This window comes from Phalaenopsis equestris, unplaced genomic scaffold (assembly GCF_001263595.1).
Source record: "Phalaenopsis equestris unplaced genomic scaffold, ASM126359v1 Scaffold206200, whole genome shotgun sequence".
Classification (NCBI taxonomy): domain Eukaryota; kingdom Viridiplantae; phylum Streptophyta; class Magnoliopsida; order Asparagales; family Orchidaceae; genus Phalaenopsis; species Phalaenopsis equestris.
The window spans coordinates 379,623-399,615 of NW_018225623.1; the positions used below are offsets into that span (position 1 = coordinate 379,623).

The 19,993-nt window shown below is 35.3% G+C and overlaps 1 protein-coding gene across 2 annotated transcripts in view; it reads right to left on the minus strand.

Moving 5' to 3' along the window:
* The window catches only part of LOC110036410 (lon protease homolog 1, mitochondrial-like), a 66,092-nt gene that overhangs the window by 25,803 nt on the left and 20,296 nt on the right, over positions 1-19,993 (minus strand). For both annotated transcript variants that reach the window (XM_020740845.1, XM_020740846.1), the window contains exons 13-15: positions 14,905-15,035; positions 14,706-14,810; positions 14,512-14,625 (exon numbers count right to left, since the gene is read on the minus strand). In XM_020740845.1, coding sequence (XP_020596504.1) covers positions 14,512-14,625; positions 14,706-14,810; positions 14,905-15,035 — 350 coding nt within the window. The remainder of the gene's footprint in view (positions 1-14,511; positions 14,626-14,705; positions 14,811-14,904; positions 15,036-19,993) is intronic.

Here is a 19,993-nt window from a genome sequence, read left to right on the forward strand (position 1 = left end):
GTTCGAGCGGGAGACCAGTCTCTCAATCTGACACTCATGAGCAGGAAGGGGGGAGAGGAGGGCTCTGCGGCTGTAGGTGCTTGGAATCAGCTTTCCTGCATGAAGTAAAGGCTCAACCGAGTTGCTGCTCGATTCAAGTGATCTAGGGCAGGAGAGAGGGGAGTAAGGAGACATACTTAATATTTTGAGCTATTTTAACTTATTACAAAAACTTTATATTTAATTAAATTCAATTTTATTGTTTAATGGTAGCTCAAAACAGACTTTTACTTTCTTTAGCTCATTTTGATCTTTTGTCTTCGTCAACGGCTCTGGCTAGCGGAGGAGCTCACGTCGTTGAGCCTGTTCGTCTGCTGCGTCGTCGAGCCTACACTGCGTCGTCTGCTTGTCTGCTTCGAGCCTGCTCGATGTCTGTGGCTCGTGTCTGTGGCACTTCGAGCTGCAGGTTCTCTCAAGTTGCTCATCTGCTTCATCAAGGCCGCTCGATTATTCCGCTAAAGTTTTCTGCTCGACCTTCTCGACTGCTCACATACCGTTTCGTATGTGATAGTCGGTTGATGCAGTGCTTGTGTGAAGCATGCTAATGGCCTCAGAGTCTTCATACGATGTCGCCGTCATCGGTAATAGCCCCGCCAAACCCTCCTATGCTGCAGTGGTTCACAAACGCAGCTCCCATTTTCACCTCGCAGATAGTTCAACATTCCCGCTGATGTACCATGATTCTGTTGCAGGAAATGAAGATTGCAATCTCATAAAAAAAGTAGAGAAAAAAGTGAGCAAACCAGCAATATTTTCTCTGACGCTGAAATTTCAACTCGTGCAGGAAAATACAAATTTACACTAGTTGGAAAGTTCCAATTAGGTTGCCCTAAGATGGAGATTATCAAGAAGGTTCTTGAAGATTTTAAACCGGTTAAGGATTGACAGATGGGTCATTTGGACGGAAGACATGTTATGATACAGCTGAGCATAGAAGAAGATTGCACGAGGATCTTCTCAAAGAAATTCATCACGATCGAAGGCAAACATATGAAATTGCTCAAATAGACCCTTAATCTTGATCCCAGTCAAGAACCTCTAATTGCGCCTATCTGGTTCTCATTACTTGAACTAAAGTTTCAATTCTTTGACCTATCTATCTTATATGCAATTGAAACTATTCTTGAAAAACTTTTGCAGGTAGACTTACCTACCGTTCATTTCTCAAGGCCCTCTATTGCAAGGATTTTGATTGAAAGAGATATTACAATATCAGATATAGAAAAATTCTGGTTTGGCTCTGCTCACAATGGTTATTGACAAAAAATCATTATAGAACAAAAATCTTACTACTGCAAGCATTGTAAGATGTTTGGACACCCACTGGAAAAATGTTTCAGATTGCACACACAATTGAGAAACAATAGTCAAAAGTAGAAACATGCTATTAGTGCACCCCACGTGCCTGAACGCGCTCCCAGCAAACCTGATGACAGTCAACCTGAGGAGAGAATCACCACAAGACAGAAGTTGGTGTCTGCCCCTAGGATCCCTTCTCCTGACCATACTATAACGAATAATGTTCAAACAGAAAATCAGGATAGCCCCATAGCTCCTATTCAGGAAGCATCAGGTGCAGAGGTGACAATTCACACTTTACATATACTGGAATCTATCGTTGTGGTAACGACTGTCTTTCCTTTTACTGCGGTTCTAACATCTAATCAAACTGAGAATCACAAGAGCCAGTCTTTAGAGGAAGAAAGACAGGTTTACACTTCTCGGCGGAAGAAGAAGGTTGGGGGCACACTCCAACTTAGAAACTTAATGGATAATACTTTAATTACTCTTGACAATGACACGATTCTTCAAAGTTTGTTATCTGGCTCCGCTCATAAAACTAAAGAAAGAGGCAGGACTAAACTGGCTCGTCCCTAGCTACTTGTTTTCTGTATGTTTTAAATTTGTTTTACATTTTTATTGAGTCTATCTGTATCTTTGTATTGAGGTATTACTGTATGAGTAGGGTGCCTCTATTGGGCCCTCTCATACAACATTTATGTATCATTTCTATTTCGATAAAAACAGCCCTTGGGCTTTCAAAAAAAAATTATATATATATATATATATATATACACACACACACACACACACACAAATACATATTATTGAGTAGAAAAATAAAAATGTGATAATAAAAAAACGTATTAAATTTGTAATAAGAAAATAAGTAAATTAAAATTTAATATGAATACCGTGTTTATTTTAGGTATTCAATTTTAGATGAGCCGACATCAAGACAAATTAATGGACATCGAGGTGAGTACTTGTACTTTTAAACTATAGTAATAATTTATTTCTTCTCAAATATGTTTGGAGTTGAAGATATTTGTGGATGTTTTATCCTGATTGAGTTATTCTTTTTTTATTGATCATATCTTGTGAATTTTGTAGCTATTTACTCATGCATTTTAGTGTATGTTTTATATAGTATGATTGAATGTGATGAACACATGTTTATGTTGACTGATTTTATGTGCATGATTGTCTATGATGGAGCACCCCTTGATGGTACTAGTGGAGGAACACTAATGTACTCGTGTACCTAAATTGAAAAAAATATTGATACTAACGTGTCTTAATTGACACAATGTTTAGACGGTGATTCTTGTGACGGTTGTATATGTACAAAATGGTATTGATATGATATTGGTAAAGGCTCATTTGAATAGCAACAAATGTTTAAATTGATTTATTTAAATAATTTAACTCGCATGCATATTATTTCTCTTGCATTACTATAGTTTATGAGCACGAATATTCACTAACTCGTTTAGCTCACAGTTGTTTTAACTAACTTTTCAAGTTTAATTAAATTATTAAAAGATAAGCGATTGAGAATAAAACATTTATAGAAGACACAGATAACCATCAACGAGGTAAATTTTAATTGTCTAATTTAATTTTATTTGTAGTTGTTATTTCACTTGTTAAATTGAAGGTTAATATAGAAAATTTATTTCACACAGTCCGACCATCTGTTCCCGCCTTCGTTAACTTCAAGCACCGGGCCGGGCCACGACAGTTTTTGCAGGGCCAACCCCAATTTCTTCACTACAAACATGGATATTACATTCTCACAGCTCCAACTGTCGATAATCAAACTGCAAACTTTGCCCTTTACCGTACACTTGGTGTGAAAGATACTACATCTTAGCCATGATTGATCCCTTTTTGGCTTAATCTTTATGACTCTCTGTATGGCTAGCATTTCTCCCTCATTACCCTGGAGCTGAAGTACTTTCTCTGGATTCACCTAAGATTTCTCTTCCTCCACCTCCTCGACAATGCTCTACTTTGTGAATGAAACAACTCAGCTCGTGGGACAACTGAAGGCTAGTGTCCTTAGCCGTGGCATTCAAAACATCTCTTGTTAGGCATTGTACCGGGCAAGCTACTCTTTTTCGGCCTCTTTACACTCAGATCTTATCACTCCACAGTCCTGTCTTTCCAACTCCATAAGTACATTTGTCGGTAGTTGTAGCTGCAAGTGATTGCCTGAATGAGGACTGTTGTCTGGAGGGTTGTTGCCTGCTATACTTTCGTTGTCTTTCCACCTGCAAAGCTAAAATATGGACACTCCTAGCGACCAATATGGTTGTAACTGTACAATGTTGTTAATAGGAGGCTTCAGGCCCCCCATAATACAAATTATGGTGTGTTCTTTTGGCTCAACCAACTCATACTTCATCTGCAACTGGCCAACCTGCATTGTAAACTCCACTGATAGGTCTCTGTTGCAGGTAATGGAGTCTCAGAAACATATCCTGAGGGCAATGAGATAGTCGGTATTTCCTCTGAATTTATTTCCTCTTTTTCTTCCAACTTGGTAATCTTATCACTGTCTTCTCTCCTTCTCTACCTCTGAAAGTTTTCTCACCACAAGGAGGCGCATTTCTTCAACTTGATGGCGATCAGTTTTACCTATTTATCCTCGAAAGTTCCTTATATTCGAAGATTTGCTCAATAGATTGCAGTCATCCAATAAATTTGTATAGATCCATACCTCCGTTGAACTCAGGCAAACCCACTTTGATGTTGAAATCCCCGTCCTCCATATGTGGTCTCCTCTCTTGGCCTTCTCTAATACTAAATTCTGAAACATCAAGGTTTGTAATCCTCAAGACTGACGTCTTTCCCATGGAACGGATTCAGATTATTGTCCCTTTCTCCCCTTCGACTTTCCAAATCACGGTCAAGGGCAATCTCCCCTGGGTTCAAACGTCAATCTTTGTAAGCCTTTTTGAAGCTATATCTCGTTCAAGGAAAGGTTCAACATGTATCTCCTTGGTGGGGTTTGGGGATTGGAAGAGGTGATCGAGGAAAGGAAATGAAATTTTTGTTGGGGAGGTAAGGTGGATGCGAGTAAACCTTATGATAGGACTAGAGTTAGGATAGGTTCCGACATGTATCTTCTTGGTGGTATGATTAGGGTTTGGGGATTGGAAGAGCTGATCGAGGATAGGAAAGAATTTTTTTGTTCGAGGGTAAGGCGGATACCAGGAAACCGTAGAATAGGACTAGATTTAAGCCAGCTCTGAACCAATTGATGTCGGAGTTAACCCAAGAAAAAATCAGCACAAATATTTTTGTTGAAAATTCAAAGGAACCACAACAAAGGATCTTAAAACTAGAAATAAAATAACACAGCACAAACAAGCTTCTAGGGGGAGGGTGAATGCGATGAAACTCAGTTGGACAGCAAGTATGGTGGTGGTTTGGAAGGTTGCGACAACACATAAGGTTGCAAGAAGGGTAAGCGACAGTAGATTAGGTTGTTGGAAGGGTGGCGAACGTAGATAAGGGTTGTTTGGAAAGTTGGCAGTAGATAAGAGGGGTGCAGAAAATTTTGGTGGCTGTCACGACCCAGCCCGGGGCTTGGAATTAACCAAGACAAAAACAGAGTCGGATAGTGGGAAATAAAATTACGATATTCATTTTTTTTAACTTGTTATTAACATATGAAAGAATCACTAATCAATTTATTTAAAGTAATATATTTAAATAAACCTCATTACTAGTCCACATCTTCTAAAAATATTTTCTTTTATCGCTTATTTTTTAATCACTTAAAATTAATCTGAAAAGTTAATTTAAAAATAATTATGAGCTAAACAGGCAAATAAATATTCATGCTTAAAAACCACAGTAATACAAAAGAAACAGAAGCGATATACATGTCGGTCAAGTTTTTAATAAATCAATAAAATATTTAATGTTATTCAAAGAACTTTAATATATCAATAACATATTAATATCATTTTATATTTGTACAACTGACATAGGAACATCCTCTAAAAATTGTGACAATTAAGACACATCAATATCAATATCCATTTTCATATACGTGCACAGATATCTTAGCATTCCCCACAAGTATCATCAATGGGTGACTCCATCATAGTCAGTCATGCAAATGCAAATAATAAATATAGATATCATTCATGTGCTCGTCACATTCAATTTACTATATATAACATGCATGATATTATGTAACTACAAACATTACTATCAATGTGACCAATAAAGAAAAATATATAAATCAAAAATAATGTTTGTGCAAATTTCATTATTTATTAATGCATAAAAAATCGAGAACCAAAATATTATCATAAATTAAAAGTAAGACTACTCACCCCAAAATTGTATGACTTGTTTCATAATTAGCTGCCTACAATATCATAAAAATATAATTTTAAGCATATCACTAATTATGTTAAATTAAACTCTTAATTACTTATGCAACTTTAATTGTTGATTAGAAGTTTCATTTTAAGTATTCATATTGCTTTAATTTAACCATAAAAACTTCAACTAAATCAATATTTTTTATTTTATTCAATATTCAATAAATATCCCCTCATATTTAATTAAGTAGTTATAATCTTTCATATTATTATTATAATATTTGCTAGTCTTATATATATAATATATATATATATATATATATATATATAAACCAAATAATATGTAATATTAAAATAAAAAACTTATAATTACCAAAAGCTCGACCTGGCTCAGCACTTGCACGGATTTCTTCTTCCTTCACATGCTAGCTTCTTTCCTCACTTTCTGCTCGATTATTTTTCTTTCATCGCATGCTCGACTTCACTCTTACTACACCTGCACGCTAGGGCTTGGTCAAGAGCTCCTCTTCCTCTGCATGTGATCAGACTCTAGCATGCAAGAGAGCTCCTTCCACAGGTTACCCTCTTTCTCCCACATCTTCTCCTCAAAACTGCCTCTATTCTCCTCTTAAAGAGTAAATGACGACGTCGTCCTCTCTGCACTAGACGCACGCGACAGCCACCGTGCTTCGAAGCCCTTCTTCCTACATGTTTGTTAATTGACCACCCCCAGTTAAACCGTTTCTAACTTACAATCTCATCGCTAGCTCCTTCATGTGACAATTTATAAACGCACCCATTCGAGTACCCAACTGCTTGCTTTCTCTCCCCCTCTTCAGTTTCTCGACACATCACTTCCTCTCCCTTCTTCGACTTCCTCGGGTGTTTGAAATGAAGTGTCACAGCGGCATCAAGTCAGGTGTAGGAAGGCTAGCAGCACTAAGTCAAGTGAAGGAAGGCTAGAAGCAGCGAAGGTGGGACGCGCAGGGAAGAGGGTAGCGAGTTGGGAAGGGCAATACAAAGAATATTTGTAGACATAACCACAACCGTGGAGCAAGATACAGCCGGAGCACCACCTATCCTCAGATACAACATTAGGAAGAGAGAGTCATGTCGACGGCGACAAATTTGAAAAAAACAAAATACTAAACCCTAAACAGCCAAGCAACAAATTTATAGTAGAAATAACAACCATAAGACTGAACCCGCCACATCAACCCTATGTAGGGCCGGTCGGTTCAGCTACATTCTTGCTGAATAGGTTGAGCCGGTTTCAGCCCTAGCCCCCTTATAACATACATACCACCCAAATGCTTATGTATTTACATATCTAACAGCTAAATGTTTCTTTTTACATTTATACCACCCAAAACTTTCATATAACACACACACACACACAGACACACACACAGATATATGTGTGTGAGATACAAAAGTTTTGGGTGGTATAAATGTAAAAAGAAACATTTGGTTGTTAGATAGATATATATATATATAAGAAAAAACCGAAGGGTTAATATATGAAAACGGAAAATATACAGAAATGTTGTACGAGATGGCCTAAAAGAGAGCCCAACTCACACAATACAACACACACAAATTCCAAATAAAGCAAATACATATAAAGGTGTAAAACCAAAAAGTCACCAAAGAGCGCAAAAGTGTTAGAGACGTCCCACTTTAGTCCTCCCTTTGCCTCTAGTTCTCGGAATTAAGCCGACTAACAAATTTTGGAAAGTGGGTGTCATTGTTCGAAGTAACCAAAGTATCATCCATCAGATTCCAGAGCTCAAGTAGGTCTCTATTCTCCTGAATGTTCAGACCTGTCATTCCTCATCCGGCGATTGACTCATCTGATCAATAGATTGTTTCAAAGTTGGTCGGACAGGTGTAGGCTGCTGCACAACATGATCCCCATGATCCTGAGTAACATTTACAGCTTGCTCGACCTGATGAGGCGGTAGTGAAAGAGTAGAAGTATTGTCACCTGTAATACCAGTGGTAAGTTCTAGGCCAAGTGGGGTCTGAAGAATCTCCCTCTCTTCCACGATAGGAGGTTCCAGAGACGGCTGAATGGCTGTCATATTGTCTGCGAGAATAGTGACGTCTTCGGGGATATCCTTTTGATGATCAATAATGTCAATAACTTGGAACTGACTGATCAGGAGGAGATGAAGAGATGAAATTACTGCCTCTGGCAGAGCACTGTGCTTTTTTAGTCTGAGGTGTGGGTGTAGATGGTGGCATTGAGACCTGGAGTGGCCGAACATACGACAGCTTGAACAATACGAAATTAAAGGCTCAATCACTACATTTTGTTAATATCCATGATGTTGTGTGCCCCAGCAAATTTTCTCATAAGCAGATAAAGTGAAGTCTCTTTCAACAAGTACTCTGGCTTCAGATGGACGAGAAAGATTAAAAGTAGGAACACTCATTTTGAGTGACTTGTCATAAGCTGAGGCAATAGCGTACAAAACCTTTTAAGTAAAATAATGAAATTTCATACTAGAGAGGCGAATCTAAAACGAAATGACTGGAAGTTCTGTCTGGGGCTCAAAATCCACAGACCATTTCAAAATCTTCATTGTTTTGTTATCAATCCAGATTATCTTTCTAGCAAATAAACGCGTGCAATCCTCTTCATTATTTATTTGTATGAGAATGTGTCTTCCATCTAACAATCCAATTTTTCACTCCCTAACCAGGTGCATAAGCTCAAATTCATTACGAATCAGCTTTATTTTGGGATGACCAGGAGGAAACAAGTTAAATATTTTCATCTTCTGTAAAAAAGATAGCAGACTACCCATTCTTTCTATCAGGTTTATTGATATTCTTCTCTCACTCAAACGAAGGAGGAAAATGACACGATTTAGATATATCTGAGGCTTGGACACCCGCAAAAGCAGCAGCATATGATCTGTCTGAAGCCATCCCCAATAGATGGAGGCCTGCGTATTCAACTCGAGCAGAACGACGCCCTTCAGCCTGCAGCGAACCCTTTGAAGAAGCCCTGTGAAATCAGCTCGAGCAGAACGACGCCCTATACCTACAGCGAACAGGACGTAGCCCGCCGAAATTGTAGAAGCGGACGATGAGGACCCCTGCAAATTCAGCTCGAGCAGAAAAATAAGCAGACAACGCGAGAAACCGACGACGAAGGTGAAGCAAAGGAAATCAGAGTACTGACGAAAAATATCTAAGCAAGAGACGTTAGGGTTCGCCTCATGAGGCGAAACCCTAGCAGAGCGGAGACGACAGCACATCGATATCATATATGTATGTATGTATGTATGTATGTATGTATTGATATCATATATATATGTATGTATCTATCTATCTATATACACACACACGCACACGCACACGCACACGCACACTGAAGCATGGGTGTTACATATGTAAAAACATAAGAATTGAGTGGTGTGCAAGTAAATGCTACAAAATACAAAGAATAAGGGAAACGATAAAACACTGATTATGAAGAGCGTTGAAAGAACTGGCATGTGCCAAGCAGCAAATCAGACCAACAAAGAACTCAAAACACTTGAAAACACATCCCGTTCTCATAAACATGTTTTCAAAAGCTAAAACTAAAAAAATGAAATAAAATAAAATCAATTCACAAAATCTGTATATCTATTGTGCAGGTTTTCAACTTCACATCATTCTGCCAGGCCTGAAAAAATTCAGCCCCGATAAATTAAGCATTAGATATTTATTATAAAAAATTAGGTATAAATTTAAAGCTTGTTACAAAGAAATGAAAGAATCATCTAAAATAGGCCTATCATCCCAAAGCACAAGAAACTCCTAATATATATAAATGACATGCAAAATCTGTGCATATAAGATATTTTCAACCAAACGTAAAGAGATATTTTTGAAGGATTTAGATGTGAATTCATATGGTAGAAAAATAAAATAATCCAAAACATTGGTAGCAGGTTATGAATTAAAGATAAACGAAATACATTAAATGTTGAACTCTTATCAATACTTTATAATTTTGTAATTTACAATGATTCATCCCAATGTGCTGTATAATTTCATAAGATTTTAATTTCTTGCAATTAATGCTTAATCTGGCTAATGGTGGGATGAACCACTTGTTGAACACTCATACAAAATCATCCTACTAAACCATAAAGAGAGGTGTTAGCCCAAACTTTTTTTTGTACTGTGTCTAACACCATCTCTTTGCTTTGCCTTCTAAAATGAATGTGACTAATACAACTTTCTATTGTTCAAGCAAATCATGTCATCTAAAATTTTACAATCCCCGGTAACAAATTTTCAATAATTGTAGGGTCACCGACTCTCTTAAATACAAGTAACTTGAAAGTCTGAAATATCCTCAAATGTTGATTAACCTCAGTACCAAACTCAAAGCTTGGAACATTGCTTATAGAAGATCTTTCAATAGAAATTATATTAACTTCACAATATCTTGCAGCCCTTTGATTTGTCTCCTCATTTGATCTATTTTGAGTGCCGCTCTTGTTAGAATTATCATTGGCTTGAATCTCTGATTCACCGGTATGCCAAGAAGGCCAACCGTCCATTCTTTCTAGCATTTTTCTCATATATATTTATCTATAATTGCACAATTTTATTTATTTAGTGCAATTTATAATATAATAATTATATCATGCATAAATTATTTTCTAATTCTAAGGAACCACCTACCTAAACCAAATTGGCAAGAGCTCTAAATTGATCAATTCAATTTTAATTTCATTCTTGTTCCCTCTATACATCTAATCACATTTTCATTATTGATTGCAATTCTAGTCTTGCTGTGATACCATTTTGCAGTCACACTCCAGCTGACCCCCTCAAATTAAACAGAGATGTAATAGAAGAATACGACTGAGGAAAACATAATTTTCACCAAAGTTCATTCAAACTTGTGGTCAATAGGAATAAGTTGAGTAGAAAATTGTTCTTATCAAACCAAACTTTAAGAATATCACGGTGTGGTTGTAGTTTTGAAATGCTAGTTGTTGGTAGGGGTTGGCTATTGCTTTTGTCGTGACTTTGCATTATTGGTTTTCAAGTGTGGTTTTGATGCCTTTGGATTTCGTAATATTATGTAGAGTAATGATGAAAAAAATTGAAGAGTTCAACCAATCACCAATTGTCACTTATATAATTGTCTTCATTTGTTTGTCGCAATATTACCCGATCTTAAAGCACACATCATATTGTTAATCACAGATAATACATGGTCTTAGATCACACATGTCACAAAAACCACATATACTTTCTGGTCTTAAAGCTTGAATGATACAATTAGTGATCTTGGATGGAGCATCATTTGATAAATTGATCTCACTAAGCTCTAATTCGATATGTTGTTTTTTTTATTTTCAATTTTTAAAATTATTTTTAAATTTTAAGCTAAATTATATTTTTTCCTCCAAATATTTTATCTATATGGTATATCAGATGGGTGAACAAAAAGAATATGGGATGTCGGCAATTGGGGAGAGAGAGGCCAATATCATATTCAGTGATTTATGTTTGAAAGAGATATAAATTATTTCTCTGGTTAGATTGTCAACCAAATTGGTGAAACCCAAAGATCTTATTACATACACAAGAAATCCATAGCAATTCGAGATTAATGTCGTTCTTCAAAGTATTGATATTTCCATTTATTTTCGCATTATTGTTTTATAACAAAAAAAATTGTTCCAATGAACTTTTTAAATATGATTGTATCAAAGCGATTGATGAAACGCATGTCGATGCACCTGTTCGTAAAGATGACAAGATTGCATATATTGAACATTGTGGATCTGTTACACATAATATCTAAGTTGTTTGTGACTTCAATATTTGTTTTATATTCTTAATGGCTGGATGGGAATGGAATGCTCATGATAGTCGCATATTCAAATTTGTTATTTGGCGAAAACAACAACAACAACAATAACAAAACCTTTATCACACTAAGTGGGCCAACTGAATGAATCCACTTTCTTCATTGCATCTAATTTAGTGTCATATTTTCATTTAATTCTAATAAATTAATATGATTTTTTATATAATATGCCCAATTAATCCTAGGTCTATCTCTGTCTTTCTTAACATAAGTTAAATCTAAAACATCTACACTTTTAATCGGATCATCAGATGGTCGACATTTAACATGACCAAAGCATCTAAGACGACTCTCTAATTTTGTCTATCACTAGAGCTACACCAACCCCATCACGGATATATACATTTTGCATTTTGTCTCTAAGTGTAAAGCCACTCATCCTCCTAATCATTCTCATCTCGGCAACACTTAACTTAGTTTGATGCTACTCTTTTAAAGGCCAACATTCAGCGCCACAGAGCTCGATGTTATTTAGCGACGTGAATTTGGCGACGTGCTAATGCCTCCACCAGATTAGTACATTCGTGATCGTATATGAAGCGTTTAATTTGAGTATGTGTAGTAATGATTTGTATTATTCAGAGAAATATTATCTCATCGATTCGGGATATCCATTGCAACAAGGTTTCTTAAAGCCCTTCTCTGACATGAGATATCACCTCCTGATTTTGAACACAACTGCAAAGTGATTAGGGGAGGAATGAATTATTCAACAAAAGACACTCTTCATTAAGGAGTGTTATCGAGAGAGCATTCGACATATGGAAGAAGTAAGTCATACTCCGAAATATGCCGACATATTTCTTCAAAAAATAGGTAAAGATAATTCTTACAACGACAGAGCTACATAATTTTACACGAAAGCATCCATCTTGATACGATGTTGAATTCAAGGTCTGCGATGAGGATCCAACATGCATATTTGTGTAAGCATTCGAACATCGAGCAAGACAATCACTGCGCGATAAAAAATTTGGTACGAATAACTTCAATACATCCAAAGAAAAGGGTGTTCAAGAGCTGATCCAATTAAGAGAAAAGATTATAGATGCTTTGGCATCGAGTATATTTATGTAGCATTTTGTAATGCCTTCTGGTAGATGTTCACAATTTCAAACATATTGAGGATTTGTTGATGTTTACATTCTATATTTATGTAGTATTTTGTATTGAGGATTTGTTGATGTCTAACTTTACCTATGTATATTTTTCCTTGTGTTTTTTATTATGAAATCAAATATTTATTTTATTATTATATTGCATATCAAGTTTAATTTGTCAATTAAATCATACTCTATTATAATATTAGAAAAAATGAGTTGAAGTCATCAATTACTTCAATAGTTGTGTGTTGGCACTGTGGTACGCGGTGTTCCGAATACACATCAAGAAAAGAACGCAACTATTAGAAGAGATTTTATTATTGTCCCAAAAATAGGAAGCGTGAAGATTGCAAGTATTTTCGATTGGTTGATGATATTGATGAGTTCGCTCCGAATAGTGATTAAGTAACGAGAGATGTTATAGACAAAAAAATATTTCTAAGACAAGATCGTCCGGACAAGAAGGCGAACTTTATTATAGCATTGTTGATTATTTTTGTAGTTTTTATTGTTGTCATATTATGCATGAAATGGTAATTGACAATTGATGTATTAGAGAAATTTGTACTCCCGACGTGTTTTATGTAATGTTGGAGCTATTTTTGTTATTCCGCTACAATAATTTTAAAAACTGCAGCCATTCAGCTGATTTACATATATAAGGGCATAACAGTCTTTGCCATTAGAAACAACTGCAGCACAACAAATTATCTAAATAGATTCTTGCTATTCCAATAGCAGCTTTCAGATAGCAACTATGATGCTGCTGCTCACAGCTGCTTCTTGAAAAAGCAGCAACTGTTCCAAACGCACCCTAAAACCCTTAGGGCAGTCTAAAGTTATTAATTCTTTAGATGCTAATCTAAGATAAGATACAAAAAAAAACCATATAAAGAATCGAAATTCCAATCCATCAGTTCTCAGATGTGGCAAATATTAGTAAATTTTGATTCAAAACTTAAGAGCATGCAAAAAAACAAATTCAATGTTAGTAAGAAACACTAGGATCTAAACCAAGCAAAAATCAAAGAACTTACACAGAAGAAGAAAATCAGAGCATATTTGACAAAATCTCAATCAAAGCATATAATAAAGCGTAGATTTTATATCATTACAAGCATTCAAGTAATCAGATCAAAATTTATGGAATCCATCTAAAATGAATCACATGCCAATTATAGGATCCAATCTTCTTGTACATAATGCAAGATACATGACCCTACAAGACCAGTACCCTTGTTGACAGTTGGTCTCCCATTTTGCTTAGCTGAACTTTGATCAGTCATTCCCTAAGCTTTATTTTTGTATAACTCAACTTGAGGATACTATGGAATATGGACATCAGTATATTTCTGTTGGCTATTATAGCTTTTTAGTCTTGAACCACCCTAAAATATAAAGGGTTCTCAAGCTTGTATTAGGAATAATAATATTACTGATGAATTAATTTGCTTCCTTATGGGAACGGCTACATTGTGTGAGATTAGTGATGCTTCATAGATCCAGGCTATGTAGATGGTGAAAATAAACATGACTGTTCCCTCATTTAATGGTTTTTCAAAAACACGCAGTAGTATGAATCAGTTTTCATCATTCCTTTGGTAAGAAAGTTCAAAATTCTAAGAGAAATAAGCATTCTATTTGGAATTTTAAAAATAGCTAGGTAAACTTTTTTATTTTTTTTTTCAGTACTTTTTCAAGAACACTTCGGCAGTTTAAAACTTCCAAAATTCAATAAGAATCAAAACCAAAGGCCTGCTAAGAAAGTGAAATCAAAATTTAACTTTAGGCGCTCCAGTGTTCCAGAAGAATGGAATCTTCAACCTCTGACCGTAGGAACAGAACTTACTTTTGAGAGATCAATAGGAACATCTAAATAGTGATCTAGGAAGTTCATATTTTGCTCAGGATCAAGAAGCTCCAACAGAGCACTAGCTGGATCACCAGCATGACCTCTGCCTAACTGCAAAAAGGAAAATCTAAAGATAACTTACAGAAACACAAATATTAGCTAATTCAGGCAGGTATAGACAGTTAAACTACCTTGTCAATTTCGTCAATTAGAACAAGAGGGTTAGCTGTTCCAACACTTTTCAAGCACTGGACAATTTTTCCTGGCATTGCACCAATGTAGGTTCGACGATGACCCTGAGCAAATTGAATCATTTAAAATAACTCCATGTATGTGGACTCCTAAATTGTAAAATAAAGAAATTAAAGTTCAGCAATTAAATATTTGCACCTTGATTTCAGCAACATCAGCCAAACCTCCCACTGAAAACCTATAAAATTTCCGGTTCAGAGCACGTGCAATTGAACGCCCAATACTAGTTTTACCAACTCCAGGAGGACCAGAAAGACATATGATTTTCCCTGTGCCCATTACATGCAAATTATTACCCTGAAATTGACGTGGTCATAAATTTGAAAATTCATTTTAAGAAAATACAATAATTCATCGCAAGAATATAGTGTATTTCAATTTTAGAGGGTTAAAATCTTAGATTATCAGCTTTAATTACATGGTTCGAAACATAAAGTAAGGTAAAAATCAATAAAATAGCCAATTAAGCATAAATTTAGAAGTTCCAAGTGCATGATGTTGAGCCATATGGGATCTTTCAAGAAGAATCTTCAAAAAAATTACATCATACTTCAAATAACATTGGTCATCTTTATGAAGTCAGCCCTTCATTATTACAACAAGAATAAACACCAAACTTCTGCAAGTTAGACTCGATTCTAACCCAAACAAAAATTTAAAAAAGAAAAAAAATGTGTCCAAGAAATTGGGATACGACCAGAACAGAGTTAAGTCAAGAATCAATCCACACCTAGCAATGCTTGGAATGCCATTCATATCATGCATAGCCATAGTAACTTAAAAGTAGCTAAACATTACAATTACTGCTTACTGCACACTGAATTAAGTTTATTAGTTAGCCTTTATATGCCTTTTTTATCAGGTATAAACATTTTTAGAAGGAAAGAACTAAAAAGAACTACATCTTTGCTCAAATGTATTCATAGTAAAATTATACATATTATAATATGGAGGCAAGATAACTGAAATTTCAAGCAAAATATGCTGAAAGAAAATACCCCCAATAATAAATAGAGCAAACTAATACTATAAATAATCAATAGATATGATGTACAGATACGTAGGACTCCGATGAAAACTTATAGTGGCATAAAAAATGTCAGCATAAAGCTGAAAATAATAGCCACTATAGATGAAGTATTCAAATATTTTGTTGTTTAAAGATAGCTAGTGCTAGAAGGAGCTGATTCGATTTATGTTAAGAAAGGCGGAGGTAGACCTAGAAAGACATGGGCATATTGTATAAAAAACTATCTTAATTTATTTAAATTAAATGAAAATATGACACTAAATAGGATGCAATGGAGAAAAAGGATTCAAGTAGCCGACCCCACTTAATGGGATAAAGTTTTTGTTGTTCTTGTTGTTGTTGTAAAGATAGCTAGTACTAGGAGTGTGATTGATTCATGAAAGAGATAGTAGTGTGAATCAGATGCAAAGAGTTGGCAATGAGATCCTTATCAAAGAAAGCATTGATAAGATCCTTAATCAAAGGTATTAATAGACAGTGTTAATGAAGAGTATTGATAGGGTGAATGAATGAAGACATTGTAGAATTTACTTGGAGAGAAAAATCCTTAATTCATTATTCACAAATAGGGCACATATATATAGGGAAACCAAGCCCTCCTTATTTACAAACTTACTAAACATATCTCAACTAAATTAGGAAAGAAAATAACTATGAACAAAAAATAAAAAAATATACAATAAGAAGGGAATAAACCAATCAAATCCTCCAAAATTTGGAGATAGTGGTTGGCCAACATGAGAAAAGTAAATATGGAAAGGATATAATCTTCTCCACACTCCCCCTCAAGTTGGGTCATAGATGTTATAGAGATCAAGCTTGGTATTGAATTTAGAGAAGGTGTTAAAAGGAGAGCTTTCGTGAAGAACAACATCAACTTGTTGGTGTGTTGGGATTTAGCTTAGCTATATAATTCCCTCATTAACCATTTCAGAGAAGAAGTGTCTATCAACTCCAATATGCTTAGTTTTGTCATGATGCATAGGATTCTTGGCAATACTGATAGTTTTTTGTATCATAGAACATAAGTATAAACCTTTTGGAAGAACATCACAGTTCCTTTAACAATTTCTGAATCCATGCCCCTTCACAGATACTCAAGGGTTCTACTATGATTCCGCACTGCTTCTTGAAACAGCAACTTGTTTTTTACTTCTCCATGTAACCAAATTTCCCAATACATATGAGTAATAACCTATGGTGAACGTTCTGTTGGTGAGTTATCTTGCCCAACTAACATCAGTGTAGACTTCCACTTCTCTAATTTTTTTTTCTAAAAAATTAATCTGTAACCAGAAGTCTTTTTGAGAAACCTCATAATCATGTAAATCATCTCCAAATGCTCTTCAGTTGGGGCTATTTATGTCTTGGCTCACAATATTGGTAGAGTATGCAAAATCTAAGCTAATATGTGACTGAAAGAGAAATTTTCCGACCAAATCTTCAGTATCTTCCATTATCCACACACATATGTTCTTCCTCTTATTAGATTTATTGTTAGGATCCATTAGAGTATCAGTAGATTTGCATCCATTAGTATGTTTCCTTTACCATATCTAGGATGTATTTTCTCTGTGATATAGCAATCCCTTTCTTAAACCTTGTTACCTTTAAACTTAGAAAGTATCTCATATTTAGTAGGTCCTTGATTTCAAACTCAACGACCAACATTTCTTTGATTCTAAAATTTTTTCTTTCATCATAAAATAAGAATCATATCATGTACATATACAATCAGTGCAACAATCTAATCTCTCTAAGTGTGTTTTATAAATAATGAGTGATCAGCCTGACTTTGAGAATATCCACTGAATTTCATAATTTTAGCAAACCTTTCAAGCCACACGCTTGGTAATTATTTAAGCCCATAGAGAGACTTTCTGAGTTTGCATACAAGGTGTTTGTTTGAATCACAATTTCTGGCGATATCTTCATGTAGACTTCTTCCTCCAGATACCCATTCAGAAAGACATTTTTAAGTCAAGTTTATTAAGTCTCCATTCTTTATTCATTGCTACTGAAAGAAGAACTTTTATAGTATTTAGTTTGGCAACTGGTGTGAAAGTTTCCAATAGTCGATTCCATAGGTTTGTGTGAAACCTTTAGCAACAATTCTGATTTTAAATCTCTCAATACTCCCATGAGCTTTGTATTTTATGCTAAACACCCATTTGAATCTAACTGACTTCTTATTATGAGGAAGTTTAAGAGGCATATGACATTCTACTTTCGTGCTTCTCTTCTTTTACTGCTTTTCTCCACTCTGAATTTTCAAGAATTCCATGAATGGATCTAAGACCACATTATCAAGGTTGAATCTAAACATTTTATAGGATAATGACGGTTTTTCATAAGCTATATGCTCCTAGATTTGCAATCTTGAACAGCTTCCCTTGTCATCAACACCAAAAAAGGAATGAGATAGCTCATGAGTACTAGACACACCCAAAATTTCAGGTAAATACAGACTTGGGTTTTGGTTGGAGAAATTGTCTTTGGAAGTTGTCTTCCACCTGCTCAAGGTTTTTCTTCCTCCTAGTGTACACACAAGGTTCTTTATTGTAAAGTCGAATTGGTTGGATATCCCCAACAACAGTAGGAGAGTCAGATGGAACGGGAGTAGGAAAAGTAGTAGGTGAGTGTGTTTTGTAGGTGCCATCATCCCAAAATTGGTGTTCATTTGCACTCCCCTTGAAAATCAGATTTGGGATAGTATTTCTGATAATAGGGGAGCAACACTTCTACACCTTTTTGTTAAAGACATACCTAAGAAAAATATAGTTGATAAATTTAGGATTAATTTTGATGCATGTTGGAGAATGAATGTAGACAAAAGATACAATTTTAAGTTGTATGGTAGAACAGAAAGCTCTGATGTATGGATAAGTAACCATCAAATTATGAAGTAGCTTTTCGAAGTTAACTACTTTACTAGGCATTCGATTGATAAGATATATTGCAGTAAAACTGCTCCCCAAAAAAAAATATTTTAGAACTTGATGAGAAATTATAATTGAGCAGGATACCTCATGTACATGTTTGTTTTTTCTCTTTGTTATCTCATTTTATTGTGGGGTATCAATACATGAACTCACCCGAATAATTTCATTTTTTGAAAGATAAGACTCAATGATAGAGTTGAAATATTTCTTTGCATTATCAGTTTTGAGGATTTGAATTTACATTGGAATTGAGTTTGAAATATATCACAAAATGTTTGGAAGATATGGGTTGTTTCAAATTTTTCCTTCATCAAGAATGTCCAAGTAGTTCTAAGACAAACCATCTAGCCTCACTTAGAGTTTTTATTTTTGAAAGTCCCCAAATATCACCGTAGATGATGAAAAAATGATGTGAGGGTTTATACCGAGTCGTGAGATAACTATTTTTAAAGTGTTTGGCTAGTTGACAAATCTCACATTGATGGAAACTACATTTTTTTATTGAGAATAAATGTGAATAGAACTTAGCAAAAATAGGATGACCCAGTTTGTGTTGTCATGACATGACTTATTTTTCGACAAATATAAACTCAACTGACTCAGAAATTTGAAATATATGAAGATGGGATCAGTTGTGTTTAGAGAGAGATTTTCCTTGAACAGGTATGTCTTAGTACATTTCAGCACTATCAGTTAGCTTCCCCGATTCCACCACCGAAATTCATAAGAGTTTGCATAGAATTTGGTTATACATTTCATATTATGACCAAATGTACTGATTGAAATTAAATTACAATCTAATTGTGGAGCATATAAAACAGAAAAAACAGTAATATCCTAAGAGAGCCCCATATCTCCATTCCAAAAATATTTGAGTGTGATTACCAATCTAGATTTAGAAGATTCATGATAGTTGACTAGAGCATTGATGCCTCCGGTCATATGATCAGGTACTCTTGAATCTATGATCCAAGTTCTGCATTTCCCATTATCGACAACATAGGAAAATAATATATTACTTTGGCATGTCACGAGATAGGTGTGCTGCTCCGAATAACCTCCAAGGAGTTTGTTCAATATTTTAAATTGATCATTGTTGAATGGTTCCTTTGATCCTTTGAATGTGGCATTAGCATTTTCCTTATTCTTTTGATCATTCATTTCCTGTCAAATTTTCCAGCCAATAGTGATGTGGGCTGTAATGGGGGCTGAACTAGGCCAATTTTGTATGGTACTAGGATCGGTCCAGCAGGAA